A 19989-nucleotide genomic window follows, 5' to 3' on the forward strand; every position below is an offset into this window, starting at 1 on the left:
TGCCTGTGACAGCCTCAAGTGAATTTTGCTATTCCTGGAATTACCAAGAAGGCCAATCATCCGTCGCCGGCTCTGAAGCAACTGACGTTCTTATTACTGCCCCAGACTTATCATGACTGCATACATACATACATATATATATCATACCTGCCAACCTCAAGACTGTCAAATTCGTAAACTCGCGACCGGGGGGGGGGGGGGGGGGGGGCGTGCACGGGAATTCTGCCGAGTACGACTTCAAACACACTTGGAAGTACTGTTAGAGTCTAGTACTGACGAGGCTTCGAGCACGCCATCACACTTCGCAGCCTCTACGGCTACAAAACACCGGAGTGCCGGAGTCGCACTGCGCCCGATGCAGCAGCACGTCGCACAAAAAAAAAAAAAAAAAAAAAAAAGCGAGGCCCACAAAACAGGTCATACAGTAAAAGTTCGTTAATTCGGATTTCACGGGACCGAAACAAATGTCCCAATTAACCGAATGTCGAATTATCGAGGGTATCAAGAAAACAATAAACAAATGCTTACTACGTCAACACGCTCTTATTTGCAGTATGAATCAGCAAATTTTCTATTTTGCATAAACGCAATGCGGAAGCTGCAATTCTCGTCATCTCGCGACTGATTAGAGCTCGCAGCGACGAAGGTTTCGCGACTTCCTTCACATTGCGGCCGCGGCGCGCGTGTTCATCTGAGACGCGTTTTTCACTAGCGCGCGCACATCCCGTTTATTTTTTCGCCAATGTCGCCGGGTCGCCGCCCATCGCGATGTAGACGGTGCGCCTCTTCCTCTTCACAACCGCAATCTCTCTCCATCCTCGACAGCTTTGCACTGGGTAAAAACGAAACTATTGCTTACCGCAACCGCTGTCAACGTGATCATGCACGGCGACCTTGCGGTTCTGAAGGCGCGCGGCCGACGCACGCATAGTCAAACCGAAACTACCGTTTGCTGCAACTGCGGACGAAACCGCTGTCGATATCGCCGCGATCATGCATGGCGACTACCGAGTTATGAAGGCACGCGGCCGACGTGCGTAACGAGTCAAAGCGAAACTACTGTTTGCCACAACCGCAGCGGACGGAATCGCGGCCGCTATCAAGACGATCATGGATGGTAACTACGCAGTCATGAAGGCACGCGGCCAACGCGGTGCTATGTGCGGCGGTAAACGCAAGCTAGGCACGAATAGGAACAAATAGGCCTTCCGGCGTTGTTGTCATTCCAGTACTCCGTCGCTTCGTTTCGGTGGACGCTAACGTTGTTTTGGCGCGGTCCATTCATGTTTCGGAAGGTGGCGTGGCTTAGAGCTATGGGCGCGGACCATTCGTGTTCGGAGGGGCGGAAGGGCAACGGGACAGAGGTGCGCGAGGCTGGCGATGCGGAGAAGGATGGAAAACAACGCGCGGCGGCGTGGAACGGCTCAATTTTTTTTTTTTTTTTTTTTGTCTTTTCAAGGAGTTCGTATTCCATTCCCTGACGGCACGACAAACTACTTTTTGCCGCAACCGCTGCGGATGAAACCGCGGCCGCTATCAACGCGATCACGGATGGCGACGACGAAGTTTTGAAGGCACGCGGCCAACGCGGTGCTATGCGCGCCGGCAAACGCAAGAATAAAAGCTTGGCTCAAATAGGCACGAAGCGTTCTGGCGTTGCTGTAATTCCCGTACGATTTGAATCCTGTCGCTTCGTTTCGGTGGACGCTAATGCCGTTATGGTAGAGTACACTCTAGTTATAGCTCGTTTGCGTCGCACATTTGCGGCGCTCCGCGCTCGCCGAGCACCGAGAGTTGTCCGAATTAACCGATGTGCGGCCAAATACGTCCGAATTAACGAGAGTTTCATTGCATTAAATAATGCAAACGCCTGCCGGGACCAAAAGACGTGTCCGAATTAACTAGCTTTTACTGTACTCGCGAAAAAAGCCTAGCGAAGGTGACAGGCAAGACGACTAGCCACAGCCTCCCATACCGAAACTGCCTGCCGCATCGACCCGAAATCGCCGTCGTCTCTGGGGGCGCCACTTACGTACAGGTGGGATTCTATGTTGAGAGTAACGACAAACAGTGACTTCCAGCCGTCGTCAGGTAGTCCAACAATCCGATGACGAAGGCAACGTCACAGATTGAAAAATCTCCTTACTCTGCAGACAATAAAGATTACGGCACATACCTCCATCTCTATGCGCCCCTACGTAAGTGGCGCCCCTACCCACCAGCAACGGTGTGAATTTATTAAAAATTTTAAAAACTATTTCGCGAATATAACCACTTTTCCGTAAAAATTGAGCCGACATTCGTAAAATCGTAAGACGGGTCCAAATTCGTACATTTTACGGAAAATTCGGAAGAGTGGGCAGGTATGTGTATATATATATATATATATATATATATATATATATATATATATATATATATATATACCGACGGTTCGGCGTCACCTCCCAGCTCAAGTGCTGCATTCGTCGTTCCAGCCAAGCAAATTGTCACATATGTAGTGAAGAAGAAGAACAGGGAGCAAGCAGTAGTGGGGCGCTCTCATAGATGTAGGGCGTGAGCGCAGATCACGAGCTCTTGGCGCCGAGACCGTTGCTCTCTTGAGACTGTACTGGTTTTTCGCCTGCCGCTTGCCGTCAGTAAATCTCCTTATCAAAGTGGTCGAGCTTCCGGGGTACCCTCTTCAAACCTGGAACTCCGAAGCCAGACGTTGCCCCACTACTGCTTGCTCCCTGTTCTTCACTACACATAGACATCTACGTCGGCAGAACTTGCAGCTCTCCATGCAGCTGTGACCTAAGTCACCGAAAAGCCAGCACAGAAATGGGTCATATTTTGTGACTCTAAGGCAGTTCTTCAAAGTATCAAGTCTGCCTTACATCACAGAACTTACGAGCAGATGATATCCGACATCAGGAAAGTACACCACTATGCTCTGGAAACAGGGCACAGCATAGTCTTCCAGTGGATTCCTGCTCACTGTGGCATCATCGGCAGCGACTTTGCTGACAGGGCTGCACGGTCTGCCCACAAAGACACCCAGACGTGCTCAATACCTTTGGCAAGGACGGACACTGCCAGGGAACTTCCTCTGCTTGCATTCAAAAAGTCACAAATTTTCTGGTGTTAAGTGCCTTCAATTGCCGATTGTATAAGCTTGACCCCTTGCTACGGCTACAACTGCCATTTAGCCTTTCCCGCGGCGTTCACGAACGCTTGCTCCTATCATATGGGAATGGCCGAGAGCCCGATGTGCGACTTCTGTAGGTGCGAGGAAACCATCGAGCACCTATTGTGTACCTGTCCTCGCTACGACGTACAACGCCTCTCTCCCGGGACAACTTTAAACCGACTGGACTCGAGATTATTCTCAGAGTCAAAGATACTCGACCGTGGCTACACCCGTCACTTGCACAAAAACCGATTCGAGCACTAGTACACTACTTGAAGTGCACCAGTTTAAGAGACCGCTTATAGTGTCCCAGTGCATCATCCCACGTGTACTCAGTACTCTCTCTCTCTACCCCTTTTCCTCTTTCCATTCCCCCTTTCCCTTACTCCCAGTGTAGGGTAGCAGACCAGACGCTCGTCTGGTTGACCTCCATGCCTTTCCTCTCCTTGCTCTCTCTCTCTGTTTGCTTATTCACTGTGCTCTGCATTTCTGTTTGTGGATTCACGCACTAAGCCTTGCAAGTTGTGACACTTAACTGTGGATTTAGTAACTCGGACAATTTAGCAGAATACAATTAACGATCAATTTTCTGAATGCCTGATTTTTCAGACGCCTTCGAGGCACCACCATACATAGTGTCAATGTATAAGAACGCCTGGAATTTCGGATGCAAAACCCTTCACCGTTCAATTTTCCGGACTTTTTGTCATGACTGCAGGCACGAGACGCCATTAATCGAAGACACCACTGCTGCCATTTTGATTATCTCGCAGCCTCGAACCGGCGCTCTAGCACGTCGATTCACTGGCAGCTGTAGCCACCACTGCGGCAATGCTAGGCCTAGCTGCTTTGATTTTCGCTGACAAGCTGCCTGCTATTCAGTGCTTTGTTTTTTACTAATCGAATTCGTCGCTGTCAGCAATGGCACCAACTCCGCCTCTGTAATCCTCGCCGATGGCTTTGAAGTGTGGAAAGCATGACACTGGTGCATAATGCCGGTTCCCGAAAGTCAGCTTCGCCGCAATACAGCGGTATTACACAGTGAAATGTATGCGATGTATTGCAGTGAACATACTAAGATTGGAAAGGGGCAACTGTCACGAGACACAGTAAGTGTAAAGGATGTTGACAAGCACAGGAGGACCTAAAAAGTAATTTCACCCCAGGAACGTGGAAGGTCACCGTTTTCGAGCCTTGCAGAAAGCAAAACCAGCAGGGGGCTTTGTTCGTGGGCCAGGAGGCGCACTTCGGCCTCAGAGAACCCGCGTCACCAGCCCGGTGCATCGTAAAATGTTGCACGCGCGGTCTCATGACACGGGGGAGGGAGGTGGCTTTGGGAGCTGTTTGGCCCAGAAGCGTGAACGGAAGCATGAACAGTTGCCCTCTCGCGCACTGCCCAAGATGGACCAACTGCAAAACATCTTTAGAGTGTCAATGGGCATGTCTCAGTAGCAAAGAAGCCATATCAGAGCCGGAGGAATCGTGTAGCCCGACGCGCAGGCTTTTGAGCGACGAGCTGGCACCAGAGGCGCAGTCCGTCTTCAGAATGACAGTTTTATAAGCCCGCTGGAGATGGACCACGCGCAGGAAGGAATTGTGAATCGATGGGCACGCTTCGGTGGAGTGCTTTTTACTGCATGCAATGCGTGATTTTCAATTAAGGCACGAGAACGGGGCAACTCGGGTGTTTCTTTCACTGACAGTGTTCTGGGGAAACACTGGGATATTTTAACATGTTGCAGAGCAGAACGGTTTGTGCGTTATTTATTTCTTGATGTTTTCTTTTTCTCCCTCTATCTCTCTGAATTTTCCGAGAAACGCAGGGAGAGAGTGAGAGAAGTAGTGACAAGTGAGTGACAGCCCAGTCAACCCAAATCGGGTCACTGTGGTGTCGCGATTTGTTGCGAGGGGATTTGGAAGGAGCAACCAAAGGGTTAAAACTGGGCTTCCAACCCCTCACGAGGATTCCGGATGCAGAAAAGGTGATCTGCACTGTCGGCTCTGCCGAGTTAAGTGCGCTGGTTCCAGTTTAAACAAAGGGTCTGGACATATGAGCGGTGTTATGCACTATCGGCTATGTCGAGTTTTGGATAAGACGTTCGTTGGATACGAGGACACCGTAACGCATGGATACGAGGTTCGCTCACTTGAACCCTGACAGGAGAAATCAACCAATTATGAGTGAGTCGGGAGATGGGAATGTCGAGGACAACTCAGCTGGGGCTGTCACATCGGAGAGTCAGAGGGAAACGGACCTCGGAAGCCTCGCAGATCAGTGCTGAGTGCTTGAGTTGGAGGTGGAGCTTGCGAAACTTGGGAAGAATGGAAGCGGGAGCTCATGAAAAAGTGAGCATGCGTTCGGCAGGCAGGATTGTTGCGAGCTGAGGCGCCATTTTAAATGTCTTACTGGAGTGCTCCCAAATTTCCATCAGAGGCCGAGGCTCCGGTGTGGTTCAAATCGGTTGAGAGCTCCCTAGAAGCATATCAAGTGCCAAGGGATTTTTGGGGACACATTGTTTTCCGGTTGGTGGCAAAGGTCCCGTTTCTGTCCACACGACAGCCCGGCAGAACACAAGGCGTATCCGAAAATCAAGGAAACAGTACAGCCACCCAAATCTTTAACTAGCGTGAGCGAGCAGCGACTTCCTGTGTGCCAGCACCTTAAATTAGGAACAAACTTACAAATGACTATGCTATTTTCACGAGCTTTGTGAGCATAGGAGAAAGCATAGTCATTTGTAAGTTTGTTTCTAATTTAGGGTGGCGCGGCGCACAGAAAGTCGCTGCTCGAGCATGCTACTGGGTTTGTCCGAAAAGTAATGTCAGTGATTATATTGTGAAGCGACTATACGTTGCAGAGCTCTAGGACCGGTTGGGATTGGTGGAGGGGGAAGTTAGCTGATGCACGCGCTGTTGCTCAGTTGTCTGCGACCATCTGGAGAGTAAGGACAGGCTTTTCCGTGAAACTCGTTTTCATTTCCCGTGCAAGCCGTAATGCAGCGCTCGTTGGAACAAAGGATTGCCATCAGGTTTTGTGTGAAACTCGGCAAGTCCGCCGCGGAAAATTTTCCTATGATAAAGATGGCCTTTGGTGTTAATTTTCTGTCGTAACATCTAGTCAACCGGGAGCACACGGCCTCTTTAGAAGGTCGTGAAGAGGTCAGTGATGAAGCCCGCACTGGACGGCCATCAACGACAATTACTGAGGAAAATGTTACGCTTATGAGATTTCTTTTGAACTCAGACCGTCGTTCGAGTGTCCGTTTAGTGGCACAGGCAGTAAACATACCAAAAAGTACCGTTCACGAGATTTTGACGAATGATTTGCAGATGCGAAAAGTGTGCACGAAGATTGTGCCCAAAGTGTTAAAGGACGACCACAACTAGCGCCGATTTGAAACGTGCCAGGAACTTTTGAACTTGTGTGGAAGTGACCCCCACTTTTTAGACAATGTCGGCACAGCTGACGATTCTTGGGTGTTTGTCAAAGGTCAAGACCCAGGTCATTGTGTTCTTTTATATCGGGGGCTCGTCCACCATGACTTTGTACCACATGATACAACCGTAAATGCCAAATTCAACCCGGAAGTGCACAAGAGACTCAAACGAATGGTTCATCGCGCCCGGACTGACATTGGTGACGATTAGAAACTTCACCGTGACAACGTGCCAGCCCCCACTGCCTTCCTCGTGACCTGCTTCCTGGCCGATTCAAATGTGCCAACGGTTCCGCAGCCACCCTACAGTCCTTACGTGGTTCCTTCAGACTTCTTTTGTTTCTGCGCTTGAAAGCTCCCATGAAAGGACATCATTTCAGGACAGTTGACAAAGTCAAGGAGGCTTGCACCAAGGCTCTAAAGGACATTCCGGAAGAGGCCGACCGCGACGCCTTCGATGCCTGGAAATCTAGCTGTAAGTGACATAACGACATAGGGGAAGCCTATTTTGAAACCTTTTAATGTGTTGTACCGATCTGATCAACAAATTGTTATTAATCGACTCACTGACATTACTTTTCGGACATACCCTCTACAGTATAGACCACTTATAACGTAACCGCTTATAGTGCAGGACCGGATATAGTGCGGTCTTTTCAGACTCCCGTTAATTTTCCCATAGCACTCCATGTATACACGTATCGCTAATAGTGCAGTTGCGGGAAACGAAATACTGGTTACAGTGCGGCTGCCTGGGAGTACGGAAGTCAACGGAGACGGCGAACGCTCCCCTCAAACGGGCGCCCCAAGGAATGCTCGAGGAAGAAAGAGAGACGAAGTTGAGGAGAAGGGCACGTGGTGCGAACGAACAGCCAGTGAGGCTGAAACCAGAATCTTGAGTGCGAGTCGTGAAATATCACGGCGCGCATAGCGAGCGAGGGCCACGAAACTTCCAACGCCGGCCAACACGCGCTTCACGATAACGGCAGTAAATGAAACTTCAGGGAGCGGGCGGCGCCGGCACAGCACGGCGAAGGGCGCACGCGGAGACCGTGGAATGTGACGGAGGAGGGCGACAGGGAAGCGTATTTCGCCTCGGCAACTCCGCCGCTTCGGTGGCTCCCCTCGCCCTCCCTTGTAGCTCCCTCACTTTCGACTGTCACTGTGCGAGCCCGCCGGCCGGCCCGGCGCCAGCTCTCCGAAGTTTCGTTTTCTGCCGTTATCGGGAAGCGGGCATTTGCCGGCGTGGGCAGTTTCGTCGGCCGGCCTGGGACAGCGCCGCTGCTTCCCGCTTCGTCGTAGCTGCAGCGTGCAAGGTCAACATGTGACTAGAAAGTACAGAAAGCATAAAGGAGAAAGAAGGGTTCACTGCCATTTTCTATGCGTGGCTACGGTAGTGTGGCTGAGACGTCGGCACGTACACGCATGTTCTGGCGCAACGCAGAATCGGCGACCTTGCCATTTGAGAGAGGGTGAAATTTCCACGTTTTTTTTTTCTTTTTTTGTTTTGTTTGCGCGCGACATTGAGGGGTCTCTCCTAAGCTTTTACTCTATGGTGGTGCCGGAGCAATGCCGGTCGGAGGCGCCGCCGCGTGATTTGGTTCGAATTAACGAGACTCGACTGTACATTGAATGCAAACGTTCTGGCCGCATTCCTCGACTGTCGCATACGCGTGGCGGCTCGGTGCACATGTTTTGCCTATGTGCGGGGCTTGAAAATTGTTGCTTTGGTTATAGTGCGGTACCGCTTATAGTGCAGATATTCGCGACTCCGGCGACTTACGTTATAAGCGGCCTACACTGTAGTTATAGATTTGGGCGGCTGTACATGACGAAATCAAACTTTCCACAGGGGAATACCTGAATACCGGAAAAGATTCTTAGGGTCAGGAAAGCGTATGAACGAAGGATGGAGACCTTATGCAACAGGCCTTCAAAGCTACCTGCACTTTAATCTTGACTTGACAGGCTTGTCGACGTTTGAGGAGCTGGTGAAACTATTGGTGGCCGATCAATTGAAGAAAAACCTTTCAGATGACGCGTTCCAGTACATACGCTGCAGGAAGGAAAAACATGGCTATAAGCACCAGACCTGGCTGCGCTACTGCGGACATTCGAGGAGGTGCAAGGCAAGAACAGTGTAGGTGTTAAGCCAGGCGAGTAGTGTTAAGCCAGGTGTACAGCCAAGTAATTGCGGTGGTGGGAAAGGTCAAAGCGTGGAGATAAAACTGAAGTTTAGGGGCTGCTTCTCGTGTGGCTCTAGCGGGCATACGAAGTGGAATTGCCCCTAGGGCCTGGGGTAGCAACCATCGACAGTTCCGGGTACTAAGAGCGACAAGAATAGTAGACAGCTGGGCGAGTTGGTACGGATTCATTTTTTTTAACAAACTGCGATTTTGTGCCATTGAAATAATGTATATTTTGACGATCGCGCGGGTTTCGTTCGTTTTAAGCGTAAGTTCGTCTTAAGTGGGGTCGTTAAATGTGGGCTCGACTGTAGCGAAAATCACAGAGCAAGAGACAGCCAGAACTCGAAGGCGGTCCATCGGACACAGGAGCTGCACGGCGCCTAGAACTTGGAAACAGTCCACCAGACACTGAAAGGGTTGGCGCGGCAGAGGAGGCGATGGTCACCCAAGTGATAGTGAAAAGCAGGAACGGTGAGGACCATCAAGGTAGCAGTGCAGCCCCTGAGGAACCATCAGCTCCGAGGGTAACGAGTAGTGTGCAGCGGACGTATTCAAGCAAGAAACAGCGAGCGGACCCAACACTGCAGGAAGCCTGGGGAGAAGCAGAGTGGGAAAGGGTGGTATGGTAGTGATCGGGGTTACCAGGGCAGATAAGGTACTAGGGCAGGCAGTGGCGCCGCTGGGGAGAAGTTTTGCAGCCGGCCCACGAATCGAGCTGGGAGGGACATTTGGGTTGCCGACATACCAGTTGTAGAATTACAGTTTTTACTGGCCAGGTATAGAGGATGATGTGCGAAGACACTGCAACAGTTGTCACGGTTGCCAGACAAGAGCCGACTTGCGCCACGTTGACAGCGTCCCTATAGAACCCTTGACGAGGCCACAAGATCCATTTCAGCAGGGGCAGACAACCGCTCAGAACATGAATTGAGATAACACCGCTGATGAAAAGATCGTCTATCGTGTTGCCTAGAACGGGCCCTGTTTTGCTCATTAAACGTGGATTTATATTTTTAATTCTTCACTAAAAGTCGCAAAAAATGACCTTTGACGCCCCACGCGGCAAAAATGAGGTCTACCACGTGACCTTCTACTTGTGTACGTGGTTCCTGGTGTTTTTATTAATATTGAAATGCAGTAACATCCTTTCTATTATAAGTTTTTTTTAAACTTGCAATGTGCAGATAAGCCTAGGTTTGCAGTGAGCAGAAAAGTGGCGCTGCCTTCGCCTTCATTTTCGATGAGTTTGCTTGGCTCGTCTATCGACAGAATGACGACACCGGGGGCCAGCCAGCCATGCTGTAGGCGTGTACTTGGGAAAAAATGCGGTACAACTATAATAAAGGCTGTACAACAACGCAAACTTATTATACCAGTCTATTTACCTTTAAAAGTGATTGGAAAGGTGACAATATAGGTGGTTAACCACAGTTGCACTCCCTCCAGTGAAAGGAGGACGATGGGCGGCTTTCACAATTTGCAAGGCGGGCTATCGGCATCGCTATCACTTCTCAGCATTGCTGGAGGAGTTGACTTAATTTTTTAGAGGCTGCTCAGATAAAAAAATTCTGCTTACAAAATATCCACGCGCTTTTGGAAGTAACCGCTGCAGGTGTAAACACTACCGAGGGTGAGCTTTTCGTTGTGCCATTAGAAAACTGGGTCCATAAAAATCGGTTGTCAGTCCCTTTAACATAGACATCATCGGGCCGTTAGAACCAACGTCGGCCAGAGGTAACAAGCACTGTTTATGCATAATCGACTTGTGCACATGCTGGCCGGAGGTTGTGTGTCTGCACTCTCTTAGTGCTAGAGCCACCTGTGAGAACAGGTATACCGGAAGTAATAGCGTCGGACTGCAGCACGAATTTCACCGCGGTGCTCACGAAAGAGTTCCTATCAAAACTGAGTTGCTCCCCAAGATTTTTGATGCCGGGACACCCAGAAAGTAACGGGGTGGTCAAACGTTGGAACAGGACTTCCAAGAATGTGCTTTATCACACAGCTGAGAAGGAAAGCAGAGATTGGGATCGGTTCGTCCCTTTTCTACTGTGGGCATACAGAGAAGTTCCTCACGACACGACCGGAGTTGCTCCTTTTGAGATGCTGTAGGGTAGGCGGCCGACCGGCCCACTCAGCATATTTAAGAATACTTGGACAGGGAAAACAATGGCGTCGACGGAGCTCGATTCGTCGCCGGTGATGTACATGAGAGAGCTAAGAGAGCAGTTGCAGCGGGCGGCGGAGGTCGCAGAGTTGGTTAGTGTCAAAATGCAAAATACGCACACTACACAGTTCAACAAAAGAGCAAGAGCCAAGAAATTTGAGGCAGGGGAGATGGTCCTTGTTTTCGATGACCAACGCCCAGGAAAGATGTTCCCGAAGTGGAAGGGATCGACAAGCGTTGTTAAAAAATACTGCAACCATTCGTACTTCGTGCAGATGTCCGCAGAGCTGAGAAGACTTAGGCACGCGAGCAAACTGCGCCCGTATTGTACCAGAGTAATGTCCATTGGCGTGATGTGTGAGGAAGACAGTGCCTTTGGTGAGGTTGAATATGTGCCCTGGCCGACAGTGACACATTCAGTGGATACTCGCCTGCTGTTTGATATAACCTTGGAAAAGCGAGAGCGCGACCGAGTCCTCGGGGTTTTCAAGAGATAAGGGGGGCTGTTTGGCAGCCGTGGCTTCAGTCAGGGAACATGAAATTGTTCTAAAAGAAGGGGTTGCCCCTAAAGCTGTGGTGCAACAGCCAAAATAGGATTTGGAGCAATTTTTGGAGCAGGAAAATCCAAATTTAGAGCATGTTACAGGAAAAAAAACTGTTTTGGAGCATTAAATCCCAAATTTGAAGCAGTTTCACAAAGAACACTTACTCATAAAATGCCATAAAATTTTCCCCGCATAATAAAGGCATCCCCCAACTTTCATTGGATTTCTGGGAAAAAAAAGTGCGTTCATTACACGAGTATATACGGTAATTCACATTAGCAGCGCAGGTGAGGGGAAGGGCGCGATCGGAGATCGTTGTTCGGAGCGCTCGTTCAGTTTCACCGTGTACGGTTGACCTAGGCCGTGCCCAGCGAAATTGAACGCGTGCTCCGAACGACCTCGATCGCACCCCAGCAGCGCACTGCACGCAACTTTTTCCGCCAAACATGTGGAAAGTACACATGCATTTCTTCACGAGTGGTTGCCTTTTGTTTTTTTTTTCTGACGATGTGTCGCGACCTTCTGGCGGTAGTTGAAACATGCAACAACTGTTTAACAATCCTTTGGCTTTTCGGCGGTGTACAGCGAAAATCGCCACCATTTCATTGCAACGCGGTGCCCGTTGCTGCGTAGAACCGAACCCTTGCTAGTTTTGTGCATTGCGTCGCCTACAAAGCTCACACCGTCAGTGCCGGGTCGCTTGCTGTACCATACAAGCGATTTTCCCATGGAGTATTCGTACCCGCTCAGCTCGTGACTGCGTGCACGGATACGGCGAGGATCTTGTTGAGTCAACGTGGCAATGGCGAACTGCTTTTGTTACTGCAAGCAACGCGCACTCTGTGTCTCCTCGAGATTTTACTGCATATACAACACCCCACACTGCAACCAGCAGCAAAAATATTCTTCGGCGCCCACCACCAAACACGTCAACGTCTCAGCTGGGCATGTGTTTGGATCTCATCTGCGCTACTGGATCGGACTGGATTGGATGGCGATGTCCAAGCTGCAGGTTGTCAACACGGCCTTTGTTTCCCGCTAAAACTAGCGAAACCGACAAATTTCGCGGCTGGTCGAGTGTTTTTTTGGCACAGCGTGGCACAATTTCAACATATATCATGGTTTTGCCGCAGCACCACGCAAAAATACGAAATTCTATCAAAATGGCGCAATTGGCGCAGCTGTTGCACCCCTGTTGAAGGTTCCCGCCCATATAGAGTACCAAAGAGTTTACAGGTGGAAGTGGGGCAACAGGTAGACGAGCTGCTTGAATGGGGACTGATCTTTTCTTGCGAAAGCCCTTATGCACACCCTCTGGTGTGCATCCCGGAAAAAGATGGAAGCGTGCGACTCTGCGTAGACTACCGGTGGTTGAATGCGGTAACAGTGGCCGATGGGTACCCCACGGCCTTGCAGCAGGAGCTAATCATGAACGTAGGGAAGGCAAGCTACATCACGCTTCTCGACCTACGAAGAAGTTATAAGCAGGTGCTGCTAGAACCCTCTGCGTGGCTACTGACCGCGTTTGCATGCCACCGCGGACAGCTCGCGTGGAGGGTGATGCCTTTCGGGCTCAAAAACACCGCTCAAACGTTTCAGTGAGCAATGAATGAGCTGTTGGCCGTACTTGGATGACCTAGCCGTCTTTAGCGAGACACTTGAAGAGCACATAGAACACTTTGGGCAAGTGTTTCAGACTTTGGAATGGGTAAACATGAAAGTCAAGCCGGAAAAGTGCCAGGTGGCGCACCGCACAATACGCTATTTGGGACATGTTGTGGGCTCCGGACGTCACGCACTTGACCCAGAGAAACTTGCTGCAATCAAAGCTTTAAAGACACCAGTGACAGAAAGGGAGCTCCGAAGTGTGTTGGGGCTGTGTGGCTACTACCGAGGCTATGTACCAAACTATGCTGAGGTGGCGAGACCGCTCACAGAGCTAATGGGAAAACGAATTCCATGGTCCACGGAAGCTGACAGGGCATTCCAATGGCTTAAAACCGCACTGTGTAATGCCACAGCCCTATCAACACCAGACCCCAAAAGGCCCTTTTGGCTCTTCACAGATGTGTCCACAGTCGCTGCTGGGGTCTGCTTGTCGCAACGAGGGCAAACGGCCCAGAAAGGCCGATCACATTCGTGAGTCATAAACTTTCTCCAACGCAGACCCGCTGGTCCACCATTGAGGGAGGTCTTTACAGTCATCTGGGGGCTTAAGAAGTTCCACCTGTGGCTTTTTGGCACACAGGTGACGGTAGTGTCAGCGCACAACCCGCTATCATTTCTACACAGAGCGTCCCACCTGGAGCCAAGCTAACCCACTGGGCATTAGCGCTGCAACAATACAATGTAGTTGTCCAGCACCGAAAAGGCAGTGAGCATGGAAACGCAGATGCTCTCCCGAGGGTGCCTAACGCATGTTGGAAAACGAGCAGCGATGCTTCTAAGGCAGATAAGACACGGGAGGACTAGGCACATAGTGCACTCAAGCAAGAGAAAGTGACGTGCGGGACTATCAAACTATTCAACGGAACTGTTTGACGAAGTGTGTGTACTTCAGTGAAACAAGTGTCTTGTCTTTTTTTTTTTCGTGTATTTTTGCATGCGTATCACAAAGTTCTTGTTGTTCAGTTTTTATTTGTTCGTGTTTTCTTTTTTGTGGTCGTTCATGTGGCGCTGTGATGCGTGGTGCAATGCATGAGCAGTGTTTGCCGTTTGTTTTTGCTTTGGTATTTTTCAGTCGTTTGTGCATGTGCATTCTGTGTGCATGTACGGCAATTTGTTTGGGTAGTTTTATTTCATAACCATCACGTATTCGCATTCAGTGTTCGCAAAGGCTCTGCTGCTAAAGAGCAATGCTTGTTAAGACCACCTTGGGCAAGGACACAGAGATCGTAGTGACGAAATAGTGAGATTTGCTTTACTTTCTTTTCACCATCGTTTTTTTTTTTTTGCACCATCGGGAGGGGATGGCGTTGGGAGCTCTTTGGCCCAGAAGCGCGAACGGAAGCACGAACAGCTGCCCTCTCGCGCGCTGCCTAAGACGGACCACCAGCAAAACATCTTTAGGGGTCAATCGGGATGCCATAAAAGCCATATCAGAGCCGGAGGGATTGTGTCGCCCGACACGCAGGCTTTTGAGCGACAGGCTGGCGCCAGAGGAGCGGTCCGCCTTTGGAATGACAGTTTATGGGCCCGTCGGAGATGGACCACGCGCAGGAAGGCATTGTGTATCGATGAGCACGCTTCGATGGGGTGCCCTTTACTGCATGCAGTGCGTGATTTTGAATTAAGGCGTGAGAACGGGGCTACTCGGGTGTTTCTTTCACTGACAGTGTTCTGGGGAAACACCGAGATATTTTAACATGTCGCAGAGTGAAACGGTTTGTGTGTTGTTTATTTCTTGTTTGGTGTTTTCTTTCTCTCCCTTTATCTTTCTGAATGTTCCGAGAAACGCAGGGAGAGAGTGAGAGAAGTAGTGACAAGAGAGTGACAGCCCAGTTGACCTAATAAGGTCACTGTGGTGTCGCAATTTGCTGTGAAGGGATTTGGAAGGAGCAACCGAAGGGTTAAAACTGGGCTCCCAACCTCTCCCGACCCCTCACAAGGGTTCCGGATGCAGGAAAGGTGCTCCGCACTGTCGGCTCTGCCGAGTTAAGTGCGCTGGTTCCAGTTTAAACGAAGGATCTGGACGTACGAGTGAGTTATGCACTATCGGCTATCTCGAATTGTTACGTCAGACTCGCAGTGAATAGCCGTCAATGTATATATACCGTATTTTCGCGATTCTAAGCATCCCCCTCTATTTTCGCGAAAAAATTGTGAAAAAAGTTTGCATGCGAATCTAAGCACCCCCCTATTTGCTAAGAAGAGCGTGTAACCAAGGCCGCCAAGCACGTTTGCTCACTCTCTTCGAGTCGGAGCCGTCGGAGTCCCAAGGTGGCACGGCCACTGCGCCGCGATATCGCCGCACAGCTGGAGTGCAGAGCCTCGCGGACTCGTGACGCTCGCGCGCCGCGCGTAGCCGGAGCCGTCGGAGTCCCAAGGTGGCACGGCGTCCGCAGCGCGATCTCGCCGCATAGTCGGGCTGCAGAGGCGCGCAGACTCGTGACGCTCGCGCGCCGCGCGTAGCCGGCGGAGTCCCGAGGTGGCACGGCGTCCGCAGCGCGATCTCGCCGCACATTAGGACTTCAGAGGCGCGCGGACTCGTGACGCCCACCAGCCGCGTGGACTCGTGCGCTCGCGCGCCGCGCGTAGCTGGAGCCGTCGGAGTCCTGAGGTGGCACGGCGTCCACAGCGCGATCTCGCCGCACAGTCGGGCTGCAGAGGCTTGTGGACTCGTGACGCTTGCGCGCCGCCCGTAGCCGTCGGAGTCCCGAGGTGGCACGGCGTCCGCAGCGCGATCTCGCCGCACAGTCAGACTGCAGAGGCGCGCGGACTCATGAAGCTCGCGCGCCGTGCGTAGCCGGAGCCGAGCATCACGCGAGCGTGGGAGCCGAGCGTCACGGAGATTTTTCGAATTTAAGCGCCCCCCCTCACTTTGGGCATCGCGATCATGAAAGAAAGGGGGGTGCTTAGAATCGAGTAAAAACGGTATTGCCTACATAAAACCTAATCTCCAAGTACAAGCACCTGCGATGGAAGAGGAGAAACGATGACGGCGACAGCTGAAGAAAAGTTTCCCTACCAAGTAAGCTGGTTATGGAGCCCGCCAGCTTGGAGCACTCTGTGCTACAAGAAGAAACTGGGAAACCTTAGCGTATGTATTCATGAATTATGCACGCGTGTACCTGCTGTCTCCTGTCATAGTACGAGCACCGATACGCCTAATAATGGCAGGCCTTCAGAGCTATTTCAGACGTGTCGGTCGCGATTTGAGCCCTTGGGGGCAGTTAAGGGGGGACGTGGCTTTGAAAATCAACTTCCTGATTTCTTCATGGATTTTGATGAAAATTGGCACAAATGTTTAGAATGTCTCCCTGATACTTCCATAAAAGTTTCAGAGTGATACCTTGAGAACATTTTATTGAGCAGAATTTTTCTCTCTTGAACTTTCTGGAAGGCCTGGGGAGCTTAAAAAACATGATGGAAGGCTCGTTGAGTATTGAATGCATAGCTCAATGCATGCTGGAGGTCGTGACAGTCTTACTTTTTTTTTTTCGCAACACAAATTTTTTAGTCATTTTTGAAGTTACCTTCGCACCAAGCACACTTTCGGAGTGAACGAATAGCCACACCATAAGTTTATAAAAAGTCAAGATAAAAATGCGAGACTGTCTCGACCTGCACTGTAGTCCAAGGAACGTGACAAAAAAAACAATCAAAATAGGCTGAACGGTAACGAAGAAATCAGCTCCAGAAACTGAGCAGAAAGGCGAAAAAACAGTTTTGAGAAAACGGCTCTCAAAGTTTCCCCTTCTCTTCAGTTCTCTAAAATGCACCAAATTTGTAATCTTTGATGTGTTTTGTGATGTGGGGCTTCTTGGACATGTGGCCTCTGGTCTGCTGTGCCTTTATTCTGTGTTTTTCATGTTTGTATGGCATTCTTTACTGCTGCTCTACAAAAAGCATGGTGCCTGGGTTTCAAACCAAGTGAGGTGCAGAACTATGTGGGCATAAATATACAGTAGTTCTAGTGTTGTACCTGCAGACTGCCTCATTGATAGCAGTCTCTAGTACAGTCAGTGAGGCATTGTTTTCTTTTGGTAGAATCGACCATGTTACTGAATTTTTGGATCATCTTCCATTGACAATGGCTATGGATGTTAGGGAGAGCCACTGATAGATAGGCAGCAATGCAGCTGCTAGGTGCTTTCCAGCATGTACTTTTGTGTGATGCCTCACTTCTGCAGCCAGGTGTCTGTGCCAGCCCAAGTGGCCTAGTGAACAGAGCTCATGATGAGGTTCTTCTTATGAAGGGGTGGTATGATAGGTATTGGTGCGAGATATCGTGGCAAGAGTCAGCGCGCGATGTGCTAAGTCGCGGGTCTGAGGTGCCGATGTGCGAAATGCCTGGTCGCGGGTCCAAAGAATAGACGCTCGGTGAGCTCAATCGCGCAGTCCGAGGTGCCGACGCGCGAAATGCCTGGCCGCAGGCTCGAGGAGTCGACGCTCGAGGTGCCGATGCGCGAAGTGCCTAGCCGCGGGTCCGAGGAGTCGACACTCGATGAGCGATGTGCCGACGCGCGAAATGCCTAGCCGCGGGCTCGAGGAGTCGACGCTCGATTAGATCAGCCGCGCAGTCCGAGGTGCCGACGCGCGAAATGCCTGGCCGCGGGCTCGGGGAGTCGACGCTCGCGATGCCGACGCGCGAAGTGCCTAGCCGCGGGTCCGAGGTGTCGACTCTCGATGAGCGATGTGCCGACGCGCGAAGTGCGTAGCCGCGGGCTCGAGGAGTCGACGCTCGATGTGTTGCGCAGTCGGAGGCGCCGATGCACGAAATGCTAAGGCAAGGATCCGAGAAGTCCGCGCGCGATGTGCTTGATCGCCGAGTCGGAGGCGCCTACGCGCGAAAGGCTTAGCCTCGTGTCCGAGGATTCCGTGCCCGAAGCTTGGTCGCGAAGTCCGCGTCGCCGATGCTCGGAATGCCTAGCCGCGGGGCTGAGACGTCCACAAAAAGCGGAATCGGCCACGCTACTGCGATGTCCGCATAGCGCCCGATTTAACACTCGTGAAGATTACGGAAACCGTCCGGAGCTCGCGAGGAGACCGCAACAAGCAGAGCAGACGACGCCGTCACGGAGCGAGCACCGGACCAATGGCGAACCGCGCTGGAGTCACGTGGCGGGCGCGGCCAATCGGTGGCTCCGGCAAGACCTTCAATCATTGGCTTTTTGTGTGCTCGTTTCTGTATGGAGGAGATAGCTGAGGCGGCAAATTTGAAGACGGAGAAATGCGCTTTCCAACGAGACCAAGATGGCGGCGCTCGGCTGTGCCGTTCCGGAGATATCGTGGCTTGAAAAACAGCATTCTTTCGCGATTTCCGCGAAATTTTTCGGCACCTTGGCTCATACAACAATTTTTTTAGAGCACTTCTACTTGGTTTTCAGTGATGATATTTCGGAATCAGATAGAATAAGAGTTATAGAAACTGAAAATTTGATTTTCAAAAAATCGATTTTTTAGCCATTTTTCGCGATGCGAAAGCCGCGTCCCCCCTTAAAGGCATGCATTCATTTTTTTGGACTGCCCAATCTTTCTGACGTTTTCGCGGCCCCTCGGGAGTCAGAAATATGGGAAGTTGACTGTATCTCACAAAAGTGATCTACCGAAAGTACTGCTCCAGGTATACTGAGCTTTTCGAAGAAATTTAGTGGCTACTGGCACTTATTTCGACAGGCTCTATGTGGTCTACGCACGGCCAGAGGCTTATATTGTCGTAAATTCTCTCATCTGGAAGCTCCGCTTATCTCTCAATTTTTCCAGGTTTTTACAACTTTGCGTTAATGGGGTTTTACTGCATATAGCAAGTGAATGTTAACTGCCATTTATACGGCCGATAAAACTACGAACATTTCATGTTGTTGTCTATTTGCTATCACTGCTTCACCTTTCAGGTGAGATTGTGACTTTTTTTTTGCCAGGGAGGACGAAACTCCGTGTAAACCTTGTTTTTAATTTGTGGGCCCCATTTTATACCCTGACTGAACAAAATTCACTATTTAACGAAGTTTTTTACGACTTCGGTATACCAAGGTTTGAGTGCATCAAGTCCCCTTTTGGCTCAGTAAAAACATTCTGGTTACTATTGGGTCCTACCTTGCATGTGACACCCAACAAAAGCAGAAACAACAAGAAAGGAATTTGGATAACACACAAGCGATGATCTCACCATTAGACATATGGAGAACTTTAGCCATCTTTTTGAGAGCCCCATCAATCTTCGACTCTGTATTGTCCATATCATGCCCTAGGTCATCCAGCATTACAGACTGCTCATCTAGTTCGTTGCCAATCTGTTTGCTCATGGACTTGAGCGTGCCCACAGATGTTTGGATGCCCTCCAATTCTTCATCTTGGGTAACCATCAGCTCCTGCAGATAAAAAAAAAAAGGGCAGCAGTTTCAGCTGGAAGCTACAGAAGCAGAACATGCACATCCAGGTTACAACCTTCAAAAATAAATGAACCACATGCAATTGTTTATAAGCAAAATGGGATTATTACAACTGTCAAACCTCGTAAGCAGTGTGCTTACACTTCCAGTGTAAATGTTTTGTTTCACACGCACACAGTCTGTCCCAAAAGATTGTGCAGTACATTAAAAACATTATTTTAGCAACTTCCAGATACATCAATGTGGTCACCTTCAAAGTACACTCCATTAAACACAATACACTGGTTCCACCTCTTCTTTTATAGCTGGAAGCACCCTTGGAAGGCTGTTAAGCGTAATAGCAGCAGCACACCCTTGTCACCATCCACCATCCTACATGAAAACTTGTTTTGCCACCATCTTGAAACTTGATGACAACACGCTGG

The 19989-nt window shown here is 50.2% G+C and overlaps 1 protein-coding gene across 2 annotated transcripts in view; it reads right to left on the reverse strand.

Annotated features, from left to right (window-relative positions):
• The window catches only part of LOC119437199 (syntaxin-6-like), a 65578-nt gene that overhangs the window by 8842 nt on the left and 36747 nt on the right, over nucleotides 1–19989 (reverse strand). For both annotated transcript variants that reach the window (XM_049660356.1, XM_037704253.2), the window contains one exon: nucleotides 19342–19543. In XM_049660356.1, the coding sequence (XP_049516313.1) occupies nucleotides 19342–19543 (202 nt within the window). The remainder of the gene's footprint in view (nucleotides 1–19341; nucleotides 19544–19989) is intronic.

This window comes from Dermacentor silvarum, chromosome 1 (genome assembly GCF_013339745.2).
Source record: "Dermacentor silvarum isolate Dsil-2018 chromosome 1, BIME_Dsil_1.4, whole genome shotgun sequence".
Lineage (NCBI taxonomy): Eukaryota > Metazoa > Arthropoda > Arachnida > Ixodida > Ixodidae > Dermacentor > Dermacentor silvarum.